Genomic DNA, 26,905 nt, shown 5'->3' on the forward strand with positions numbered 1-26,905 from the left:
GAAAATGTGAGAATATTAACTATCTAAGTACAATAAACACCAGAGTTTCATTTACAGGAGAAATAAAAATAACACAGATACTTACTTCCACAAGGCAAGGATGTGAGCTTCTGACTGAATTGAATTAACTAACTCAACTAACTGAATGATTGTCTGTGATAACTGACAGAGATCTTTTATATCAGGTTCCAAAGAAAGCAAAACAAAACAAACTACTGTGAGAGTTCCATCCTCTCACTGCTGGTTATAGAATGACATCACATTTGATCACCTGACTCTGGTACAACACACACTCAGAACTTTGTTGAGATTTGTTGCAGTATTTGAAAATTCTCAAAAGAAGCAAGGGAATATTTTTTTCTGCTCCGAGTTAGCTATCTATTTTCTAACTGCTCTTTCTTGGTCCTTTAGCTTCCTAGCTAGGGAAGAGTTACAGAACATATAATCACAGGAGAAATAATTACAATTGCAAATCCAAGTGTAACTCTTATAATTCACAATAGAAGGAAGTCACAACTTCAGTTCAAAGCTGGATCCATCCCTAGGTGACCTAACCAGTTGCCTAGGGCCCCACTGGCTGGGGGGGGCTGCCGACCAAATGGGCTGCCAAAACATTTACTTTTTAATTTAAAATTTAAAAAAAATTACATGTCTTCTTTAAGGACATTCATCTTTATGAACTCCCTCTGTGTGAAATGTTTACATCACATACATCCGGACACACCTACTGTTGTTTGAGTCAATGCATACACAATGTTACTTGCTTCTTCTCTTCCACATTCACGCATGGAATTTAAACACATGACCAGTCCTGTTGTCTGTTTCTTCTAAGGAATGTTATCGGAAGCACAACTGGTAAGGTAAGGTGCTTTGCTTCTGGAATGGTGTGTGTGTGTGTGTGTGTGTGTGTGTGTGTGTGTGTGTGTGTGTGTGTGTGTGTGTGTGTGTGTGTGTAATGCCCTAGTTAGGGATGGCAGGTTAGTTAATTAAACCAGGCTCAAACCTTGTACCTTAGTTACAGAAGACAACAGCCTGTTTCTTCTACATCAGCTACCAGACTATGAGTTTCAATACATTTTCAAGGAACTGTGAGCTTCTGTACATTTTCGAGGAATTCTGAGCTTCAGCGGATTTTAAAGTAATTGTGAGCTTCAAGGGAAGGGAAGTTTACTGATGCTTATGCTGTCTGTTTTCAATGTACACCTGTATTGTTTAGCAAATGGTTGTCATTATTCGTGCTAGCAAATTTGAAAGTACTGTTAGTAGCACAACAGGTAGCATACTTGCTTTTGATGCAGAAGGCTATAGGTTCTACTCCTACACCATATAGATGGATTGTTTATACTGTGTTGTACTTTAAAGGTGGGGTGAGGTGTTTCACTCCTGAAAGTGTCCTCCTTTAGATGAGATGCCTTGTAACTATGAAACTGTTGTCAGTTTGCCATCCATTCCCTATTGCAATATTACCAGTATACAATCTTTTAATGTAACATAGACAATTTATTCTTCAAGGGCAGTTGGCACTGAATTTGCAGATAAAATATTAAAATATTAAACTGTTTGCTAGTAGCAACATCTTCATTAGTTATAGATCTCTTTATTGTAGAATTCTACGGATGACTTTTACTTCTGCAGAGATTTTGCATATCAATTGATATTAATGGATTGTAATGACAGTCGTTTAAGTGGCCTTTTATGGTTGAAATGTTCTGAAATGGGCAGTTTTGTCATCATTAGTTCATATGTTTTGTTTCATTGCTTAATTGAAAAATGTTCAAAACTACAAATTTAAAACACACTCTAACAAGTGATGCTACATTATCGAAGGAATATAATTTAATACAAGGAAGGTGAATCAAAGAACACATGCATGCATGTATGGTCCTAAAAATGTGTGGAAGGGGCCTATGGTTTGAAAAAAGACCAAATAAACACATTTTACTACAGCAGAGATAAACAATTATCAATGGCCCGATACCAAATTACAGGATCCATCAGGTGCCATCTATCTTCAAGGATGTGAAATTACAACAAGCTGAAAACCAGAAAGACTTCTTATGGAATTAATATTTGCTTGATAAAGTGGTTAGATCAGAAAACAAATCAAAGTCAAACTGTTGGGCTGCCTGAGAAAGTAGAAAATGGAATATAATTAAAATTCTTAATTCATGGTTGCCACAGAAAGAGAAAAAGCCTATTGCTCCATCTGGCCCTTGCATATCTGTTTAAAACTTGGACCTTGACTACTTTTTCAATTCTGACAATAGTTTCTAGATTTAAACCACTATTTCTACATACAGTCTCACATCTACCTCTCCAAAGATATTGGAAAGAGTACAGGAGCAGTATGAGATCCTGCATAATATTCTACTGGCTGTTCTCTAGCAGAATGATCCAGAAATGCTGAAGGGAAAATCTGATACTCAGTAAGCATTTCCTAGTGAAAGAGAAACAATATTAATGAATATACTTAGGAAGTGGGTTTATAGCAATTACAGCTACAAACTAACTACACTCGTATGGTGAAATATTGTGAGAAAATCTAACAGCAGATTTATGATTTGACCAAAGCTTTGACTATTATTACAATTACGGAAAGACATATTTGCTAACCAAAACAGAAAATAAGACTTCATTCTTATACAGCTATGATGCTTTATTCCTACTCACTCATAAAACTGTTTTCCCAAGGACACATGCGTGGCTCTGGGCCAAGTCCTTCCCTGATGATATGAATGGGAGATGGTTAAATGTTGAGACAGATGGCAATGTTTTATTTAGACTTCGTGCTCAGAAGCTTCTATCAAGAACCGGGATAGAAGAGGTGTGGCAAAGTCGTACGCAAACTACCTTCTTTATTCTCAAAAGTACTTTGGTAACTACCCCAAGTTCTGCTCCTTTTGTGAGAAGCAAACACAGAAAGAACACTCTCAAAGTCTGTAACAAAGGCAGCAAGCTTTAGAAGCAAAACAAAAAAGGATCATAAAAAATGTAAACAGCTAAATCCCTTAAGTCCAGCAGAAGAATATAACTTTCTTCATCTGCTGCATCCTGGCCATTACCCACATTCCTCTTTCAAGTACCTTGAGGGCAGATTTTCCCTTTAAAAATGTCAGTGGTTTAGTATAACTGCAGACCTTTGCATAAGTGAGGCAGCATCAACAAAATATAAAGCAGAATTCTGGTGAAAACCAACAAATCATCCGATTTCAAGCACACCAAGATGCAATCTGTATCTGGCATTTCATTTGATTCATCAGCTATGCAAAATGCCCCTACTACAAAAAGGAAAATGACTTTTTCAAGGATTTACCTATTTTTAACAAAGGAAGGTCAGTGAAGGATCACTCTGGATATCATAAACTAATTATTTTTCTAAAAAATAAAAACATTCAAGACTCTGACAAGGTAGATCTTACTCACTTCCGGATGCACAACGCCTTTCCACTTATTGTGAATAACTGGGATACCTTTTTCACAATCCTATCCACTAAGCTCACAATACAACTCCTAGGAATTTATGTAGGGAATTCTACTTTGAGTTAATCTCTTTCAATTATTCCTAGGAGTTTTAAAAACTCCCTAGCAGCAGTGTTTTCTTACTTTCATATTACAAGCACTTCATATCAATCCAGATTTAGAATATTTTTGCAAGTCAGGGGCTCACTCTAAACCAGGAAAAGCAATAAAGTCCAAAAGAACTTCAGCTTTGCCAACTACGTCAAACAACAATAATCAAAAAGGAAAAGTCATACAAATTTATTACACAAAGATAAATTAAGTGCTTTTGTCCTGACATTCACAGACTTCATCAGAATCACAGTTATAAATAAAACCAACAATTTTAAACAACTCAACGCATTGACAATATCTTATTTTAAACATCTTGTTTTAAAAAAAACAGTGACACAGAAAACTAAAAAATATAAGAAATGTATAGGTGTGTGTGTGTGTGTGTGTGTGTGTGTGTGTGTGTGTGTGTGTGTGTGTGTGTGTGTGTGTGTGTGTGTGTGTGTATATATATATATATATATATATATATATATATATATATGTGTGTATGTGTGTGTGTATAAGAGCCTATTAAAATGTGTGAAATTACAAAATTAATGACCCTCTATATTTTACATTACATTGCTAAATCATATCAGCATTTTGCTTTAAAAGACAACAAATACTGATATTGTTATTAATACCGGGATGTCTACTAGCATGCAATCTTACTTGCCACCATAACACTCTACACTAAAGGTAATTCTCCCAATTACCAGAAAAAGAACTCATATCAACTTTCTTAATTAAAGTAAACAATTTTTTTTCTAAATTCATGTAGCTTGTGGAGTGTTGAAAAAGAGCATTGCTCGAGTTACCAGACTAAACAGCATATTCATGTTCATAACTATGCTCTTTGAGTGGACACTCAGTTTTACCAATGTAAAAAACATCACTTTGGGAGCAAATGGCAATATACACCAAAGCCATGGCTTTTGGAAGCCTGGCTCTGTTTTTTATTACCTCAAAAATGGTAACTTTCAAATTTTCATTAATAAAGGAACACTTTATGACAATTACACTTAACTATACCAGGATTTTACCACATTAACCATACTATAAATCAATGTTTCTTATTTATTCTTAATTTCCAGTCAGTTTTGTTCTTAATATTCCTACCCCTCTTAATAATAAAAGTAAAATGAGGTTGTATACCCACTATTCCTTTATATTGTCAGAGTGAGTGAGTGTGGTCCAATGTGATTAAATAATGTTTTTAATAAGATCTGTATCATAAGAATATGTTGAAATAAAACTACCCTTCATCATCTTCTTTCGGCTGTTCCCGTTAGGGGTCGCCAAAGCAGACCATCTGTTTCCATTTCTTCCTGTCCTCTCATCTTGCTCTGTCACACCAACCACCTGCATGTCCTCTCTCACCACATCCATAAACCTTATCTTAGGCCTTCTTCTTTTCCTGTTACCTGGTAGCTTCATCCTTAGCATCTTTTTCCCAATATACTGAGCATCCCCCCTAAGCACATGTCCAAACCAATGTAATCTTGCCTCTCTGACTGTGTCTCCAAACCATCCAACCTGGGCTGACCCTCTAGTATACTTATTCCTAATCCTGTCCATCCTCATCACACCCAGTGCAAATCCTAACATCTTTAACTCTGCCACATCCAGCTCTAACTCCTGCCTTTTTGTCAATGCCACTGTCTCCAACCCATATAACATAGCTGGTCTCACTACCCTCTTGTAGACCTTCCCTTTCACTCTTACTGGTACTCGTCTGTCACAAATTGCTCCTGATACTCTTCTCCACCCAATCCACCCTGCCTGTACTCTCTTCTTCACCACTCTTCCACACTCACCATTACTCTGAACTATTGATCCAAAGTATTTAAACTCATCCACCTTCACCACCTCTACTCATTGCATCCTCACCATTTCTCTATCCTCCCACTCATTCACACACATATATTCTGTCTTAGTCCTGCTGACCTTCATTCCTCTTCTCTCTAGAGCATATCTCCATCTCTCCAGGGTCTCCTCCACCTGTTCCCTACTCTCACTAGAGATCACAATGTCATCTGCAAACATCATAGTCCATGGGGGCTCCTGTCTGATCTCATCTGTCAACCTGTCCATCACCATTGCAAATAAGAAAGGGCTCAGAGCTGATCCTTGATGAAATCCCACTTCCACCTTAAACACATCTGTCACTCCCACCACAGACCTCACAAAACTACCCTTATTATAATCAAAATATTCTTTCCATGGTTTAAGTTGCTGTTATTTTAAGATAAGAAAAAAAAAACTATCTTTTCTTCAACTGGTAACTTCCATCTTAAGCTTGTTTAACAAATCAATAGGGTTGCCCCTTTCCAAAAAAAGTTGCATAAGAAAGTCAACCTGGGCAGCATATTCATTGTCATCAGAGACTAACCTCAACACATGGGCCATCTGACCCTTCCCACCACTTATTTCCTGTTTAATGAGGTAAGTTAAATAGGGAAAATAAATGTTAGAAAATGTGGATTTCCTAAACACAGTAGATGAAATATAGTTGACCTTAAATTATTACTCAAAGTAATATCCAGAAAATCAGTTTTTTACCTTGGCAGTGTGATAAGTGAATTCTAAAAAAAGACGTACTGTTATTTAAAAACAGAAAAAAAATCCACCAATACACTAAAATGACCCCTCTACAGAGCAAAAATGTCATCCAAAAAATTCAAATAAATATCTCAATATTTTTATAATCAAAACAGAATACAATGTTTGTTTCCCAATTTAACAATACCATATTGGTGTAAATGGGCACACACACTGCCCCCATCATCACATCCTTAATCTGATTGGTAAAATTCACCCTCAAAGGAGATACAATTATTTTCTCAACCCAACTCTATCACTTCTCTTATAACTGCTACCTCAGAATCGGTGTCCAGTGACATTTGAGTCATCTCTTCACACCACTGTGATCTCACAGTGTGTGGAATTACAGAAAACAAAATTTTAGTACCCATAATAATGAATATCATCTCATATGAAAAATACACATTTTCAATAACTTCCAGAGAATGCCATGAATCATATAGCATGTGAAAGTAACTATCCATACAGACCATGAGCTTCCAATGTACCATTTTTGACCAGTGATTCAGTCTTAGGCCTATATGTAGAGACTACAGGTCTCAGTAGAAGACTGGCTAGATTTTTGTGGACTTTTAGGACTCCAAACATAGTCAGAATTTTGGGTTTATCAACCTTTAAGACGGCATATATTTTTTGTCAATTTTCCTGTAAACCAAAAGATCATTCAACCATGATTCATTCTTGTGATAAGGTTCATTAATTTAATTGAGGGAGACTTGCTCGTAACCACACTCATTCCCCAAAATATCCAAAATTTTGCCAGTATAGTCTACCTTAAAACCATGCTTCCCACTTTATCAGGTTTCGTCACACACAGTGACTTTCCATTGTCAATTCCTTCAGTAAGGACTGCTCCATATGAGTAAGATTATAAAAGCTTATTTTAGTGGACTTTAAATATATAGTGGTAATACTCATTATTTGTGATGTGTAAAAGTGACTGGAAACCAGTCTATTTAAAATTCTGAAATTGATAACACTGGAAACCTAAACAGTACCTGACTCAAAATTAACAGGGACCACCTCCTCCATTGTCACTGTTGATGGCCTCTTCCTCTGCCCATCTTCGATGGGATATCAATACTTTCCTCTTCAAGCCAGACAACGTTGGTGCGCAACAATGAACACCACGATACAGATGAGAGTCTTACTCCTATACCTCAACACACATCTTATGGCATGTCAGCTCCTCTATCTGAGCAATTCAAGTAACAGTTACTATTCACAAAATGAATCACATTTTTGTAGCAGGTGTTATTACTCCACAAATAACCATGAATTCAGTACATTCCATCATAAAAATGTGCAGCGGTAAAGCATCTTTCTAGGGTTTGATAATATTACCAATAGCAATGTCATCAGAAAAACAATAAGCGTGTTGGGTTTTCTTCTCAAAATCCTTTAACAAGTTGGGGTTTCTGCACAAATCATTTAACAGACTGCAATGTTATTCTGCCTAAAATGGAAGCATGCAATTATGCTACTTTTCTTTCTATTAAAGGAAAGGAGGTAGGTGTGCTATAGAAGCTGTAGACCAAAAGTCTTACAAACTTCTTGGGTAAGTTTGAAAGGTGCATGATGGATTTATTGTTATCTGACTCAGACTTGGCAGTGAAGACAATAACCATATGAATACAAAAACAAAACAACAGTAACTTTTCTGTATGCCTTTACATCTTAGGATGTAACCTAAGATGAAGCACAAGCAGAAGAAGAAGGTCTTGGCAATTCACTCTTCTACTGTGGTCCAGTATGAGAGAGGGAGGCATGTGATGAAGATGTCTATTGAGCTTGTAGCATTGCCTGTGAGAGATTGTCATAATCAATGTCTGCAACAGACCTGCAAGGGTAGACAGATCCCACAAGGACCTATAACAGTAAGTCTGTCTAAGATCTACTTCTGCAAAATAACTTTCATTTTCTTGTTAAGGTGACCTTGTCCTTGGACCTAGATGGGGATACTCACAAGCAAATTTAATATCATGCTTAGAGAAAATCTATTCCACGGAGGATCCTTTCTTTTCCTCATGAGGAATGCTCACAGGGAGAAAGGTTGAAGAAAACTCATTAGACCTATTGTAATTTGTAGATTTGCCAGTCTTATGGGGTTTTTTTCTCATTTTTGTGGGATTTCTCCTGCACAGTGACTCAGTTCTGGGTCCACTGTTCATGCATAGAACAACATTTGTAGCAAACATCAAAAATATAAGCAAAACTGATTTCTTGAACCATAACTATGTCCTGGCCTTGGAATAGGGTAAGAAAAAGCCAAAGTATTTGGAGAAATTAACAAGCTGGAAACCTTAGACAAGGTACAAGGAAACTGGTTATCATTCAATGAAGTTGTTATTATGAGCAATTACTGTTTGCTTGTCATAATTTCTTGCAGCTGTGAATTATACAAACATACAAAGCTTTGACCACAGTGGTCTTGGGGTGGGAATTTAGAGCTGCATAAAACACACTTCTTAAAGCAGACTTTCTCTAAAACCAAAAGTAGCAAGTTGTCAAGAACAGCACAAAAACTTGCAATGAAAATCAACACCTCAGTTTACTCCACACAAGTTAAATAATCAACCACACATGCACATCCACACACATGCACAAGCACACACACTCATACACGCACACATGCACATGCACACACACACACACACACACACACACACACACACACACACACACACACACACACACACACACACACACACACAAAATGTAATGTAGTAGGAGTAACAAAGCAATATTATATTAAAAATGGGAAAATTCTTTCTGGAAAGAAGAAAAATTGTCCCTGGATGACAAAAATCTCTAAATCCACTATGGTAGATGCCCAAAAAGGGAAAGGCACTTAAAAAAAGAAAGAAAGAATCAAAGCTATGAAATCCGGGGCCATTTGCAGCCCATGCTGAACCAAAGGACATCAAGCAAGATGTAGACAGCAAAACAGACAAAATGGGACTACAGATATTGGAGGAACTGAGGCCCAAAAATTTTGCATTTGTTCCTAAGTAACTGTGGGCTAAAACCAAAGTCGCAATATTAGAGGAAGATGAACCAGGCCATGGCAGATCATATTTTCTGTACTCATTAATTTATTATTAAGTTATTTATATGGTTACTGCGTGAGTGAGATAGTCCAAGGATCCTTGTAAGTAATGACACAGGCCACAGGTCAAAGAGGATACATAGTTTAAAAATATGTTAATTTAAAGACAACACATAGTTCCATATATCAGGTATTTTGATTTACAGTAAATTATAAAGTTTGGAGTATGCACACTCTAGAGTACAGCATCATATGGTGATAAAAGAAGAGTTTGTACATACATAAATAACACTGCAGGCAGCAGGATTTTGTGCATTGAAAACATTTTTACCGCTACTGAACTGTACATATTAGGAAATCTAGTAGGTTTTGCTTTATGACCTGCCTAGAACTAATCTGATTTTATACAAACTAAGAATAAACATGTAAAGCATAATGTAATTTACATCCAGTATACACACTGTTTGCAATCATTGTACTGTGGGATGAAGCTAATGTCTGTATTAGGGAGAATCCTAAGAGTTGCCATTATATTAATACATCCATAGCTGGTAAACGATTTTTGTTTTTCCTTAAGGTAATCTCTAAACATCTTTCTGAAATATTTAGGCCTCTAATTTTCCTGATTTCCTCAGGGATATCAGTCTAGCTAACTGGTGCAGTTCTGGAGAAGGGTTTCTCATATAAGCTAACACATAGGTTGGGCTACACAGCATTGTACCATCTTGGTTTTGGTTTGTACTGTTGAACAAGGCCTTGTAGTGTTAGATTACTTTGTAAGTCTAGCCAATTTACTTTATGTAAAAGTTGGCAGTGGTGTGTTCTACTTGGAAGATTTGCAAGATATTTGGGTGCCTTATTGCAGTTTTTTTCTCTAAGTTGTAGAATTGAATTTGTTGTAAGTTGGCTGGCACTGATGATGCATATAAGAAGGGCTGGAAGCAAATGTGTAGTAGCTGTTGTGTGGAAGGAATGTTCTGTTAAGTAAGGCTTTACCTTGTAGGATGTTGCTATTTTCTTAAAAGTTTTAGATATTACGTACAGGATGTGTTCACCAAACTTCAGTTGTTAATTTATAATGATAGCGAGACATTTTGTTTGAGGTACATTTTCTAAGGTAATGCTTGACAGAGGAGATTTTGAAAGTTCCTTTATTGTGAGGGAGAAAGAAGAGATTGTTTTAATTTAGTGCAGTGTGGCAAATGATATGAAAAGGTAAACAGAATCTAAAGTGAAGAAGTGAAATAGTAAAAGGCAACCTAAGACGAAGCTTTGACACACATTGTGTAGTAGACAAGTGAAGGTGTATGACAGAAGTATCAAGGGGGAATTTGTAGGAAGTAATTGCATTCACTGGCTGCTTAAAAGTGATTATGTAGAAATATTTAAAGGGAACTAATGAGGACTGAGCATGAATATTCAAAGAGAAATAATTCTATGCTGCTCTTTCAGTTTTTAAAAAGGCTTATTCTGTTTGTATGAATAAGCCTTAAGTAATCACCACCCTACTTATATTATCAGACAAAAAAACAACTCCAACAAACATGTAATCAACAAACAAGTAATCTACAAACAATCCACAAACAAATAAGAAGTACAAATTGCCAACATCGCCAACTTTTCTGAACCTACTCCTAATACTATCTCCTCTAATACCTTCTCCCTCAAACCTGTACCTACTAGCTACATCAAAACTCTACTCTCTTAATTAAAACCATGCTCAGCATCAGATGACAATATTCCTTCCACTTTTCTTCTACTAGCAGCTGACTCTCTTGCTATCCCTGTATCTATCCTAATTAATCTCTCTATCTCTGAATCTAAAGTCCATTCCATCTGGAAATAATGCTACACTCTACCTATACACAAAGGAGGTAACTCCTCTGATATTTCCAACTTTAGACCTATCGCTATCCTCTCCCCTCTCTCTAAAGTACTGGAACAAGTTATGCAGTATCTAATACAGGAAAATCTGCTTGCACCCACTCAACATGGCTTCAGACCCAAACATAGCACCACTACAACTCTTATTATCCTTCTCAACACTGTCTCTATAGCCATGGATGACCATAAACTTGTGTCTTGCCTATTCCTGGACCTCTTGAAAGCTTTTGACACTGTCTCTCACACTCTTCTGCTGCACGAACTGCATAACCTCGACTTCTCCTCTAATAGTGATGCATGGTTCTCCAGCTACCTCACTGATAGAGCTCAATCAGTGAGATGGCACTCTGCACTCTCCCCTCCTCTCCCTGTAAAAATGGGTGTACCTCAAGGGTCTATCCTAGGGCCTTTACTTTTAATATCTTTACTAATCAACTCCATACTTCCTGTCCTCAGTAGTCTTTAGTGCAATACGCAGATGACTCTACAGACATCACCACAACCAACTCTCCCTCTAAGCTCTTCACAGCTACTCGGGCATCTTTTAACTTAGTTGAAACATGGCTCTCCAACAACCAGCTCATCCTTAACCCTAAAAAAAAACAAAGCTGTTACTCTTCCTACCTAAAAAGTTCAACAATATTAAACCCTCCTTCTCCATACAGTCCCTTAATAACACTTCTATTCAGGTAGACTCCAGTACTAAGCTCTTAGGCATAACCATTGATGATCAGCTTAAATTTGACTTGTATGTTAATAACTGTATCAAAAAGACTCATTCAAAACTAGGGCTCCTTTACAGTAACAAGAAATTCCTTACCTCTGAAGCCAAGATTACTCTCTCTCTTACCTACATTCTATCCAGTCTAATGTACAGTTCTCATATTCTCACAAATCTTAACTCAACACTCCTGACCAAACTTGAATCTACCTACAACAAGGTAGCTAGATTTTGCTGCCCAACAAACCTACAAATCTCATCACTGTCTCTCTAAAATACCTAAACTGGCTTGAATTACCCCACCAGCGTCTTCGCTCTCAGCTCCAGATCATCCATTCTATCCTATACCAGCCTTCCTACTGCCCAGCAGTATCCCCTCTCATCTCCCATTATTCTCCCTCCTGACCTCCCCGAAGCTCTCACCAAGACCTACTACAAATCTACAAACCCAAGTCTAAATCTGGACACAACATGTACAACTATCACCCCACTATTGCCTGGAATAGGCTCCCACTAGATATCAGGACCCTTACACATCCTAAACAATTTAAGACAGCCACCGAAGAGCACTTTAAAAGTCACTGGTCCTGCCACTGCACTCTCCCTCCTTAACATCCCCTACTTCTCATACCTTAATCTACTTTCTGCCCTTAACTCACTCTTCTCACTAGCTCTCTCTAATCTTCCTTGACTACTCTTTCTACTGTCTTCTAAAATCTATTAAGCAGATTGCCTCAGAGAAACATTCTATTGCAATTGTCTTGCCTTCATTCAATTACATTATGATAAAAATGGGTTTTTGTAACCACTTACCCCAAAAACTATACTCATCTTAATGACATATTTCTTTTTATACATCTTGAAATAGTTATGCTATACTCCTGATTATTGACACTGTATAACACTGTATTGCTACTTAATGCCTTGTAATAATCCTGTAACAGTGCTGTTTAATGCTAATTTATAATGAAAATTGTATAATATGTTGGAGCTTTTCTCCCCGGGCCTCCGATGGAAAAGGGCTCTTCAGCTTAGTCTGACAATCCTGGTCAACAAATGTAAAATAAATAAATAAATAATAAATAAATAAATAAATAAACAAAGCAATTTAGCCCCAACAACTTTAATCAGTTCCCTAAACCATTGCAACCGGCTACCACTGACACATCTTCCCCTGGAAGATGCTATCCATCACTTCAACAAAACCTTCCTCTTGATACTAAACATGCAAGTCTATCAGAACCATACATGTGAAATCTAACTATGTTCCATGGCTAAAAAAAAAAAACAAGATTGCTATTAATAGCAAGAGATAAAGCATGGAATCAGTGGTAGAAAACTAAAACTAATACTACCAAACAAAGCTACCAAGAGCTCAGAAACAAGGCTAAAAAACAGATCAAACAAGACAAAACAAACTATTACACTAAAATCCAAGTTAAATACCATAGAAATCAACAAAAATTCTGGTCAGCAATAAAAAACATACTTCAACCAGGCAAACCAACTACCCCACAACCCACCACTTCAAATAAAATAAACAACATAGCTACCCAATTTAACAAATACTTTACCGAGTCAATAATAGCCCTATCCAGACAACAACCAACCTCCACTATGCTAGACTGTCCAATTCCCAATAAAACTGGAACTACTTTCTCACCCAGTCTCAACTAAAACCAAAACAAAAATGCTCATTAAATTGAAACATATAACACTAGCCACTGACAATTTGCCACCTCAATATCTAAAAATAGCAGCCAAAGCAATAGCATACCCAGTCTCCATACTGATAAACAGATCCATAGATAGTTGAACAGAAAGTCTCAGTCTTATGGAAAATATCCCATACAATCCCCCTCCACAAAGACAGTGGTAGTACTGACCTAACCAACTACCGACCTATTGCTATCTTATGTCCACTGTCCAAAATATTAGAAAGAATTGTCCATACACAACTTATGCACTACCTTCAAACAAACAACCTATTACCTTTGTCTCAATATGGCTTTCGTCCAAATTACAGTACAACCACTGCCATACTAACTTTCACCAACATAATAAATCAACACAGAAATAATCACAAATACATATCCTCTATTTTCTTAGATTTATCAAAAGCCTTCGATGTGGTGTCCACAGCAAACCTCTTTCCACCCTTTCTTCACTGAACTTTTCCCAATCCTCACTTAACTGGTTACAAGGCTACGGACGTCAGCAAGCAGTACTATGGCAAGGAGAACTCTCACCTCTATTACCTACCACCACTGGCATCCCCCAGGGCTCTATACTAGGTCCTCTCCTATTCTCAATATTCACAAATAATCTCCAGATTCCACATTGATCTGTGCTGACCTCACCATTCCAGAACTACAGGTACTCAACCAAAACTCATTTCTTGCAATCGAAAAATGGCCAACCAACTCCCAATTGATCCTGAATCACAACAAAACAAAACATATGCTATTTCATCCCACCAAAGCCACAGCAACCCCCTCCACATTCACTACTGAATCTGCTAACAAAACTATAACCTCACCCACTGCCCATACAAAACTGTTAGGAGTAGAAATCGACAATAACATGAGATTTGATTTCCACATAGCTCAAACCATTAAAAAAGTCCACAAAAAAACTAGGTGATCTGTATAGGAATAAACTATACTTTACAAACAATACCAAAGCCACCATAGCACAAACACACTTAATCTTTACCCTCATGTATGTATCACCAGTTCTCACCAGCCTTAGGAAATTTGAACTCACAAAATTCGAAACATGCTACAACAAAATTGCAAGATTCGTAGTCAACTCAAACTCCAAATTACATCACTGTACATCACTCAGACAGCTTAATAACTGCCTAGAGTTTCCTCCTCCTATTACGTTATAACCAACTAGCTATGGACCATAAACTATTCTATGACAAAGAAAAGACCCCTGCCCTGCAAAATCTACTACAACCATACTCCTGCACCAGAACATTACGTTCTAATAAAAAATCCCTAAAAAAAGTCTCCAGTGCTAACAACCAGGCCAGGGAATCTCTTTTCTCCAACTGTATAGCTAAAGTCTGGAATAATGTACCTTCTAATATAATATTTACCTCAAATCCACTGCAATTTAAAACTTTACTAAAAACCCACCTAACCAAAAACTGGATACGTCCATGTAGGGCTCCTGATTAATCAAGTATGTTTTTCTAAGCTGAATTTACATGAGAGTCTCTCTTAAGAGTCATACAAAAATGCATGACATAAACAATACCTTGTATTATAATTTAGTAGTATATTTCTAATTATACTAAGCGACCTATATTCTAGAATTTTAATCTTGTCTTGTATCACAATTTAGTATAATGTTTCTAATAAAACTAAGTGTCTTATAGTCTACATTTCTAGTTATGTCTTACTGTGATGATTATATTCTATTGTACATTTGCTGTATTGATCTACTATACTTATTGTATGTATTATTTGTTGTATGTATTATTTTTTAAGTGGAGCTTTTCTCCCCGGGCCTCTGCTAAAAAAGGTCTTGCGTCCACTCGGACTTTCTTGGTTAACAAATGTTAAATAAATAAATATAGATTGATGCATTCAGATAATACAATTTTGGCACAGCAAACTTTTGGCAATAAAAGAACTGTCCAAGTATATGAAGTCCGCTGCCATCCTTATTAATGCATGTTAACCCTAACCCTGACCCTGACCCTAACCCTAACCACAATGCTATACCTTATCTTAGAAAAAAATCCATGCCACTACTACTACTCAGACAAAGCATGTGAGAATTTGTGGCATGGTTATGATCAATGGATTGCAAAAGGAAACTGTTTTCCCCCTTTTGCAATCATTTCTTTCAATTTTTGGATTTTTTTGATATGCTCATTTCAAAATGCCAGCATTTGTAACCCCTCTGCCTGTTGACCATCAACCCACCAAGATCAATGCCCACTTTTCCCTCACAAGGGTGGGAGTTTTCACTGATCTATTTGTTCCTCAGTGAAACAAGAGACAATTTTGGGGCCAGCATTCAGGCAGATATCAAATGCTTATCATCCATGACAGTTTATAAGTCACATCCCTCTGGCTTCAACTCCGTGGGATGCACCACACATAACTCTCCAGCGGGTGCTTCCCAAGCAGCAAGCAAGGCCACCTCCCTCTCCCCAGGATGGCAGGGCACTATGCCTGTCACTCACATCTTCTTGTCCAGCTCCCTCCAGCTCTTGTGCCCACTAATCGAACAAAGGCTGTCTAGGTCACACTTAGGGCTTTATCCTAATGTACCATGAACAGAGGACAATGCTTTTACATTTCAATAAATCAGCATATACTCATATATAAAACATATTGCCTTATGCCTCCCTATGTTCATGTACACACAGATGTGATGACATCATCATCAATAATCCTAAAAATAAGTAGAATTGTTGGAACTGTAAAAAAAAAAAAAAAACAGATGGTAAGCATCTGTCAATAGTAAAATCAACAGGTAGCATACTTGTCTTTGGTGACTGAAGATTAGCTGCGAGTTCTATTCCAACCACAGGTGCATGGAGTAATTTCCCATACTGACACTGTAGTGCAGCATAAGGGAAGCGCTACACTCCTGAGTGTGCCATCATTTGAACAAGACATTAAACTGAGATCACATCTGCTTCAGCTGGTGGTAGCTCAGGTGGATATAATAGATCCCACAGCAACTATCAAAAAGAGAGTGTGTGTTGGGGGGGGTTCTCTGATGGCCTGGTCAAATTTCCACTAGTTGTATAAATACCACCTTGGGTCTCTGCTGAAAGAGGTCATTAACCTAGTGGGACTAACCTGGTCAACAAAAGAAAAAAAATAAATTAGAAGGTGGAAATGATAAGTCAGTCATTAAGTCTGTGGAGGACAAACGCCTTTGCCAATGATTTCAAAGGTCACTGGCTGAAAAGGTAGAATGCCAGGAAATTGGGTACAGCTAATGGAGTTGCTGAAAGACTACATTTGCACATGTGCATTCTCCATCTTGTGTCTTACCCTATGCAGCCAACAGTACATATGAAGATCTCTGTTATTATTCATTTCCTGCAATAAAAATGTGCAAGCCACTGGTATCATACTAGTACTGGCATTTACATGACATATTGCTCAAATAGCCAGAGTTGCATGTTTCAGTCTATCAATAAGCAATACGGTATTGATGGAGAACACTAACAGTTCATGAAGAGGTTGAGGGGATCTGAGAAATGAGCTTAGGTATTGCTGTGGAAAGTGTACATACCAAAGGTTTGAAGCTTAGATGATGGAGAAATATGATCTTTATAGAGCACACACACACACACACACACACACACACACACACACACACACACACACACACACACACACACACGCACACAAATATGCATATACACATCTCTCTCTCTCTCTTTCTGAGTAATTCACATCTGCTATTCCAGGTATGTACGTACAAGCACAAAAAAAAATCTCTGGTTGATGTCCTCATAGCCTTCAGCAATTAACTATTTATGGTAGCAGTTTTGGTGAATCATCTCAGCTGTATTTATAACATTAATGAAGTTTTATATAAAGTAAGTGAAAAGAAACAATGAAACACAAATGAAACCTCACTATTAAGGAAAATATTAACTGTAGCCTCGTAGTGTCAAAACAGTTATTTTGCCTTAAACCACCCCTAAGTAAGTGTTCAGTTCAAAAAGTGTTTTTATGTGCAATATTAGTCTGTCTACCTGCATGTCCGTGATGTAATAGCTGGGTGTTACATGTGCAAATGTCTGTGAAAATAGTCTGTATGTTGTCTGCACATTGAGTATGGAGATACGGAATTTCGTTCAGTTTTTGCACTTGTGTGATTTCTGAATGACAATAAATTTTACTTTGACTTTGACATTAATAAATCAAACATTTACAACTTAAAGCATATGTTGAAAATTCCCATCCTTTAATGCTGCTATTGTTAATTTCTAGGCAGAAGAATTAAGGAAACTTTGATATGACAATAAATGCATCTTCTTACTCTAATGGCATATTTATGACTGTGCAAGGTACACAACTCTTCCCCCCTCGGTAACTAGTACTGTAACTTGACATATGCACTAAGATCAGGTAGAGAAGAAAACACTGACAACCATACTACAGAGCCTTACCAATACTTCAACGTTCAGCAGCATGAAGGCATTTCAAAGCAATAACTACACAATACAAACAAGCTTCAAAGAACAGGGTGTGGTTTGTCATGGAACAGACTGGGTGTTCTGACACCAGTACAATGCAGTGACAGGAGCTGATGTTAAAGATGAAATACTCACTTTTGTCAAGTAGTACACAGACTGCTGGAATGTGAACATAATAACTTCTTCCAACACAGTCACAGCCTCCTCACTGGCTGACCCGATCGGCCTGAGTGAATCCGCTGCAAAACAAAGTTACAGTGGTAGTGAGCACTGGGCATATGTGATGCTAAAGGAAGAAAAAACGTACTAACATCTCAGAACACAACTAGTATTAAAGCCCTACACAGGATTTGTACTGCAAAATGAGCAGGACACTTATGCTATCTAATTTAGCAGCAAAGTTATATTTTCAAAGTATGACTCCACCAATGTACACAAGATGGGAAACATTCAGCAGTGGAACTCAGAAGGTATATGACTCAGAATTCAAAGCAATATTAGCTAATCTGTGACAACTATTACAAAATCTTCTGTTTCATTAATAACAACCATTTAATACCATCATAAACAGAGAGCCATCAGTAGCCTAAAAGTATATATTAAATAAAACAGGATTGGCTGGGAGGGGAAGGATGTGGACTGGGGGGGTAAACATGAGTTCCATCACTGCTTGAATAAATGCTAATAGAGGGCAGGGGTCCTGAATGTAATAACACTGACGCAGTAATAACAAATAGACCTTAGTGTGCAGAAATGTGCGCACTATTTGCTTTATATTACAAAATAAAACACAAAAGGATCCAAGGACAGCAAGAAATTCCAGTACAACTTCCATTTAATATAAAACAAACCAGGTACATAAGCGCTTTCATAGCAAAGCTACTTCATCAGAGGTATAATGAAACAACAAACCAAGTCCATTAAATACTTAATTCAACACATCACATGACTAATCACAATTAATATTAAAAGGTGTACTAATAATAAAAAACTCATGTAAAGATTATTTTTCTTTCAGGCATTATTACATAAACAACAGCAACTATTCATAAATATCATAAATAAAAAGCAAAATACATCCAGAAAATCCATATAAATATGCATATATATATATATATATATATATATATATATATATATATATATATATATATATATATATATGTGTGTGTGTGTGTGTGTGTGTATATTATATATATATATATATATATATATATATATATATATATATATATATATAAAACAATAAAACATTATGATAAAAATTTTACAATGTCCACATGGCATTGTACATTTATTAGTTGTTACATTTCTGATCTTCTTAAGAACACAAAGGCGTCCTCTCAAAGATTTCATATTCTTATAAATAAACTTGGGTCTATTATCTACTATGTTTCTGATCGTATCATCAGTAGTCAAGACATTCCATTGTTTCTCAGTAATATCCTAATAACACTTAACATCACTGGAGTAATATAAACAAACTTTCAGTTTATTATCTCAATTATTCACAGGTGTATTAATACTTTTAGTATATTTCTTGCCATAATAGGGTTTGGCTCTACTATTTCTTAAATCTGTTACTAACTTGTATATATTGGCGTAGCTATTGGTACTGCTGTTCTAGTGGAATGGGAAAATGAACCTATTTTTAATGGACCATTTAGCTCACAAGTGGCTTTTTATCGTCGTTTTGTGGACGACGTTTTTCTGCTTTGAGAAGGTTCCAAAGAGTCATATAGTGCCTTTAAGGAATATATCAATAATACTACCTCTTATTTAAGATTTTCTTCTATAATTTCTGAACATTCAATAGATTTCTTGGATGTGAGTGTTTTAGTAGACTCAAAAGGTAACATATTTACAAAATTATATAGGAAACCTTGCCACTGCAATCATCTCTTGCACAGAAGAAGTATGCATCCTACTCATGTGTTTAAGAGTGTAGTTAGTAGTCAAATGTATAAGGCATCAAGGCTAAATGTCAAAGACACAGAGTTTGTACAACAAACACAACAATTAGAAACATCATTTACAGCTAGAAGTTATGCTAAGAGTAACATCTGTGAGAATGTTAAGCTAGTAACAGATTTAAGAAATAGTAGAGCCAAACCCTACTATGGCAGGAAATATACTAAAAGTATTACTACACCTGTGAATAATCAAGATAATAAACTGAAAGTTTGTTTATATTACTCCAGTGATGTTAAGTGTTATAAGGATATTATTGAGAAACATTGGAAGGTCTTGACTACTGATGATACGATCAGAAACACAGTAGATAAAAGTCCCAAGTTTATTTATAAGAATATGAAATCTTTGAGACGCCTTTGTGTTCCTAAGAAGATCAGAAATGTAACAACTTATAAATGTACAATGCCATGTGGGCATTGTAAATGCTGCCAATATATAGATAGCAGTGGTGAGTTTAAACATCCTGACCAAGGCAAAATATACAGATGTGGTGTTTTTGCTACATGTGAGACTGCCCATGTAGTTTATTTAGCTTACTGCTCGATATGTTTTAGATTCTATGTGGGTAAGACCGATAGGACCCTTAGGGAAAGAATCAAAGAGCATTATTATCACACGAGTAAGGGTAATAACATGAGTGCACTCTCTAAACATATATTAAGAACTGACACATCACATTATTTTAGATTTATGGTAATAGGATGTGTATTTGAAGACATCAGGAAAGGTGACATTACTAACTTGACTGAACAAGCAGAGTCCAAATGGATAATTAGATTAAGGAGGGACTTTGGGCATGGCCTGAATGATAGAGTATCTATCAGACCGAAGCTCAAAGCTAGACCTTTGAGTAAGAAGTGAATTTACAGATGTTTTTTATATTATTATTTGGCATCTTCAGTTTTTATCATATTGTTATATTGTTTATATATATATATATATATATATATATATATATATATATATATATATAAAATTGTATATATATACATATATATATATATTTTTTTTATATATATATATATATATATATATGTATATTTATATGGATTTTCTGGATGTATTCTGCTTTTTATTTATATTTATGAATAGTTGCTGTTGTTTATGTAATAATGCCTGAAGGGAAAATAATCTTTATATGAGTTTTTTATTATTAGTGCACCTTTTAATATTAATTGTGATTAGTCATGTGATGTGTTGAATTAAGTATTTAATGGACTTGTTTTGTTGTTTCATTATACACCTGATGAAGTAGCTTCGCTACGAAAGCGCTTATGTACCTGGTTTGTTTTATATTAACCGGAAGTTGTACTGGAATTCTTTGCTGCCCTCAGATTCTTTTGTGTTTTCTTTGGGGTATACATTTTTATTGTTGCTGGACCCAAGTTCTGGTATTGGTCTATGGCTTGTGTTTCTACTTATATTACAAAATGTTGCACTCTCCAAAACTGAATCTGAACATTCATCCCAAGGACAGTAACCCCCTTCTATCTTGAACCCTCTTACACTCTCCAGTCCTCATAAGTGACACTAGGAAGGTTGTACCTTCTGAAAGGTAAGTTGGGATACTCACCCAGGAAAAGGGCATGTTTAGGATCAGAGATAAGGAGACTACTGGGGTATCAGTACATTAAGGGTGTTCAGGGCGAATTGGTCTGGAAGTCAGAAGTGCTGTGACAGGTGAATGGGAAGCACCAAAAATATAATATATTAAATCTCCATACTTCCACAATTATGTCTGAGCATATAAAGCCATTATCCATCACTAGGTAATGTATTCAGTTCTGGAGTCTCCCATTTAAAATGTTGCTAGATTATAACCCTGAACTGCTTGAATCTGGTTTTGCACAGGTATGCCCTACTGAAAAGTTAACATATGCAAGCAAACTGATGCTGTCCTCAGATAAAGCTTGAAGTGCGTTACAATGTAAATTAACAAATGAGGAAGTAAATTTGTAAATGCCTATGTGTGTTGTGCAATTATACTACACATGAGCCTCTTATGTGCTCTACACAAAAACTCAGCTTTGATCATAATATACAGATCCTTAGTACTACCCAAAGAATAACTATGCCATTCTCATCTTGTGTCTTCACAGTTAAAGAAATGAGTATGCATGGTGTTCAATGATCCCACTCTCCTGTTGACTCTCTAGCTCTGCTTGGACCCCAGAGCCATACCACACCAGTTACCATCATAATGTTACAAATGACACACTTGGGGGTGGGTCCTGTTGGCCTTTGACTGTTAGTGCACCTGACAATTCCAATCCTTAAGTTTTATTACCAAAATAAATTTCAGACCAGTACTGAAGCACGATCCATCCACTTTACATTCTACACACGGCACTATTTATACTCATATGTCCCCTACACAAAGCCAGTATTACTAACGATCCAGACATATGTCTCCATGGCCTACATGTTTTGAGCCAGCAGTGGAAACATCATCAAAAGCAAAACTTCCCAAGGACATGTAGTTGCTCTAAACAATGGACATTCTCAATGCCTTCCACACCATTGCTCAGTTGACTCTCAAAGGTGAGATATGAATTTATAGTAACTCTTTAAACTTAGTTACATCATCCCAGACATACTTCAAAAAAATGCTGAGATCAAAGAACACTGATTTTCAACAGAAAAAGCAAGCAATTTCAGAGGATAGCACAGACTCCCTCTGCCCCCCACACTCTCCTAAATCTCCAAATATACTAACTCTAACATGATGCAGACTTGTTGGGTGTGGGTAACTTCTATGCTGCCCACAGTTCTGTAAACTCACTCAAAACACTAGCTATTTAACAGAAGTGAGAGTTGACTAAATGGGATTGATGAATCCCATTCCAGTTAAGTTAAATTGGATGGAACAACTATATCAAGTGACCCCACCACTACCAGCACCAGTACTAAAATGGAGTCTGAAAGCCAATCCCCAGCTGACCCAACAATTTGTGTTCCCCTGTTGTCAGGCTTCCATATCATCTGCCGCTTTGCTGTACTATTTAGCAGACATGTCATTAAACTGTCTGTTGCTTACGTGTGCAGAGCACTGGTTTAGGTCAGTATAGGATGCCTTACTATCCTTATCATACTCACACACTGATTCTATTTACAGTGTCGGGAGTTAGAAAAACAAGTTGTTTAAGGATTCCTCCATATTAATTATGGGTCAAATGAAAAAGCGAGAGAGAGAGTGTGAGAGAGAGAGAGATGGTGCAAGATGACAGAAACAGAACAGCAAATGTACTTAATCATACAGCGCTACATGAAGGAAAAATACTAAATATTTTGTAGCTTACTACATTCATAAAACCTTCTGAAATAAATGACTACTGACAAAGCGGATGGTGGTAAGATAAATGTTGTGCTTAGGGTATAAGAAATGAAGATGTCAGAGTGTTCTCCAACCTTTCTAAATTATATTGACAGAATTCTTCTCACAAATGCATTCCTCATGTGGAAATCTGTAATTCACAAAATGTTAAAACATCTTGTTTATACATATATGGTTCCCCTTCATAATTTCGAAATACTGAAATCTCGAATTTCAATATCTCGAAAATATAAAAGGCGAACAACTCACAATCCCGAAACCCAAAAGCACGAAACACACAATCATGAACATACATACACCACACAACACACACCATTCTACCCACACACCACACAAACTATACAACCCTACATTACATGTAAGAAGGGGGGGGGCACACACACACACACACACACACACACACACACACACACACACACACACACACACACACACACACACACACACACACACACACACACACAAAACACCACACATCACACATACACAAACACCAAAACATCCAACACTCACACTCATACTTCCACCTCCCTACCCTAACCCACAGGTACAACTTACAAAAACACTCACATACACTCACTCACCTTAAATTCTGGACACCATCCCAACCAAACATTTTACATAATGTAGCATAAATGCATAAGCACGGATTTGAGATATTCGGATTCGCACTTATGCACTTTCGCTATTTTGAAGTTTCGTCTTTATGGTCTCTGGATACTGAAATTTGAGATTTCAGTACTTTGAGATTACAAAGGGGGGAATTATATATATATATATATATATATATATATATATATATATATATATATATATATATATATATATATATATACATACATAAGAATGAATAGCCAGAATACAACAATTTTGTAAGATGTGATTGACTACTGCAGTTCTTTTACTCCAACAATCCATTGCAGCTAATAATTACTACTTGTGGCTTAGTGGAAGGCTTTGGAAATATCACCCCCAGGTCAAGCATCCTTTTTAATCTCTGTACTGTTTATCTGCTGCATATATGACAGCATATTACCTACTAACTATGAATCTACTCTACTTAACACATCCCCTTTCTCTGCACAAGAAACACAACTATTTCTTCAAAGATCTTTCATCTCTTCCTAATTTTCCTAAACAAAGGTCTAGTTACATTGCAGTTTCATTTTTCTTTGTTATTTTAGAACAGAGTTGCTTATTTTGAACATATTTGTTTATTAATGCAAACTGAATAACATCAAAAAGCAGAGCCAACCCAAATATAACCTACTGCCATCTTTTTCTTTCATACACAGCATGTCATAGTAAAGAGAATGAGATCTAAATAAATGTCTTTAGCTCAAAAGATTTGACATGGTCCAGTTAATGTTATTCTTCAAAGCAATATGATAGGTTTTACAAAAGAGTAATTAGGGATTCAAGCAATAGTCAGGATTTTAAAGTACAGATTTATAGCCACTGTTCAAGTAGAACATTCAGCAAATACAGCTAATACGTATCTATAAGGAAAAGGTAATGCTTAGTTAAAAAAGTAGTTTTCTTCAGAGAAGATGGCTAAAGCCCTGACTATGTCTCAGGTCTGCTTTGTATTCTCACTCCAACTGTCTAATCAATAAAAAGGGGTCTGTTGCCATGGATATGAACTTTCCAACCATCTCCGTTACCAGCTTGGTGGATATGGGCATCCTGAGGCAATGAAGAAATTGCCTCAAGTTTACTGATAACCAGTTAATTCTCAAACAAACTAATATGGTATGTCAGAGATGTATTTACACAATGTCACTGCAGGCAAAGCTCTCAGATAAAAGTATTCCTAATCTCAATAAGGTTGTCAGTAGTACACACACTGCACCCATCACACACAATGAGGTACCTTCCTAAAGCTCAAAGACATCCTAGATGAAGTACACATAACAAATACCCTCAGCAGCCCCAAATGCACTCTTTCAAAACAACACCCACATCAACACATACAAACACATCTCATAGAGCCTCTACTTCTAAGCCCATAAGGCAAGCCACCACACAATCCGACATTCTGGTCATTGGAGACTCTATTGTGAGACACACTGATATTCCCCTCACAAGACTGAGTAAGGAGAAAGTCACTGTCACTTGCTTATCAGGAGCCAGGATCCACCACATCAAGCACACACTCAGGTCACTGAACCACAACTACCAGTATAATTCAGTCATAGTCCGTGTGGGTGTAAATGACCTGAGACGTACCTCCCTCGACTAAATGAAGAGTGACATCAAGGAGCTCTCAGAATATGTGTCCCAGGCTGGTATGAGCCTAGCATTGAGCAGCATGTCACCTTCTCCAAGGATGATGCCACAATATGAACAAAAGATGACTGCCTTTAATAACTGGCTTAGTTTCTGGTGTCATTCTAAGGGGTTGCAATATTTGTCAGCATGGAAGGAGATGGTCAACAGACCACGCTGTTTTGCCAAGGATGGTCTGCAACTCTCCCCTCTAGACTTTCAAATATTAGCTACAACATTGTCCTCCCCCACAGTGCCTTTTTTAGGCAATGCCAAACTGAAAGTACTTCCGATATAGCAAACCAAAACCAAGAAAATCTAAAGGTATTATTGCTCAATGCCAGATGTCTAAACAAAAGACTCCACTCCCCAGAAGCTCTCTTTACCCTAGAGAATGCTGACATCTGTGTAGTCACTGAGAAATGGTTTAAAGCTGTGGAAAGCACACCAACAGTGCTAGGTTATAATGCTTTCCACACATTTAGACCAGCTACTACACAGACAGAGACTAAAGGTGGAGGTGTCTCTATTTACATCAAAAATAAATATACCTCAAGGCTGATCAAATAGAACAATGCACTTGAGCTGCTCCATATTCAAAATCACCATAGGCAAAATCCAATACAACTTCCTTGCAAGCTATAGGTCCCCCTCTATGACACAGAAAACCCATACCATGTAATTAAACTTATTGGAAACACTCACCATCTGATACAATACCATATTCATGGGTGACTTTAATTAGCCAGCTACTAACTGGGTATCCTATATGACACCAAACATGCAGGCACAGGGATTCTTGGACTTTGTAAACACAAACTCCCTGGACCAGACAATCAATACACCAATCAAGGATGCAACCATACTAGATCTGGGTCTTCACTAATATGAGAGATTGCTGCACACCTCCTACTGTAATGTCTTCCCTGGTAAGGTCAGACCACAAAATGGTCTCCTCTGAAGTAAAAATAAAACCTGGACCCCCAGCTAAACCTGAAATATTCAAGAACTACTTGAAGGCTAACCTCCTGTTATAAACTGGTAACCTGGCAAAAATCCAAGCCTCCATAAACCCTGGGAACACTGCTGCCTCTGCAGAACTGTGCACAAAAAACCCTGCATAAGCATGTTAATAGCTGCACAGAGGCAGCTGTAAACACCAGGAACAAGTACAGAACTAACTCAAAAAGTCTCCCTGGTGGAATCACAAAATCAATACACAATATAACAGAAAAAAGAAAATCATGGCAAAAATTAGGAGGCGCAGCACCCAGCAGGATAAAAGCACTCTCATCAAGCTAAACAAACAACTCAGATGACAAAGTCTATCAAAGC

General features: G+C 36.9%; 1 protein-coding gene across 3 annotated transcripts in view; it reads right to left on the bottom strand.

Moving 5' to 3' along the window:
• Positions 1-26,905, bottom strand: part of LOC122794000 (ras-associating and dilute domain-containing protein-like) — an 867,060-nt gene that overhangs the window by 476,476 nt on the left and 363,679 nt on the right. For all 3 annotated transcript variants that reach the window (XM_044062093.1, XM_044062094.1, XM_044062095.1), the window contains one exon: positions 18,130-18,233. In XM_044062093.1, coding sequence (XP_043918028.1) covers positions 18,130-18,233 — 104 coding nt within the window. The remainder of the gene's footprint in view (positions 1-18,129; positions 18,234-26,905) is intronic.

The sequence above is a fragment of the Protopterus annectens genome, chromosome 2.part1, assembly GCF_019279795.1.
Source record: "Protopterus annectens isolate FY-2018-M chromosome 2.part1, PAN1.0, whole genome shotgun sequence".
NCBI lineage: Eukaryota > Metazoa > Chordata > Ceratodontiformes > Protopteridae > Protopterus > Protopterus annectens.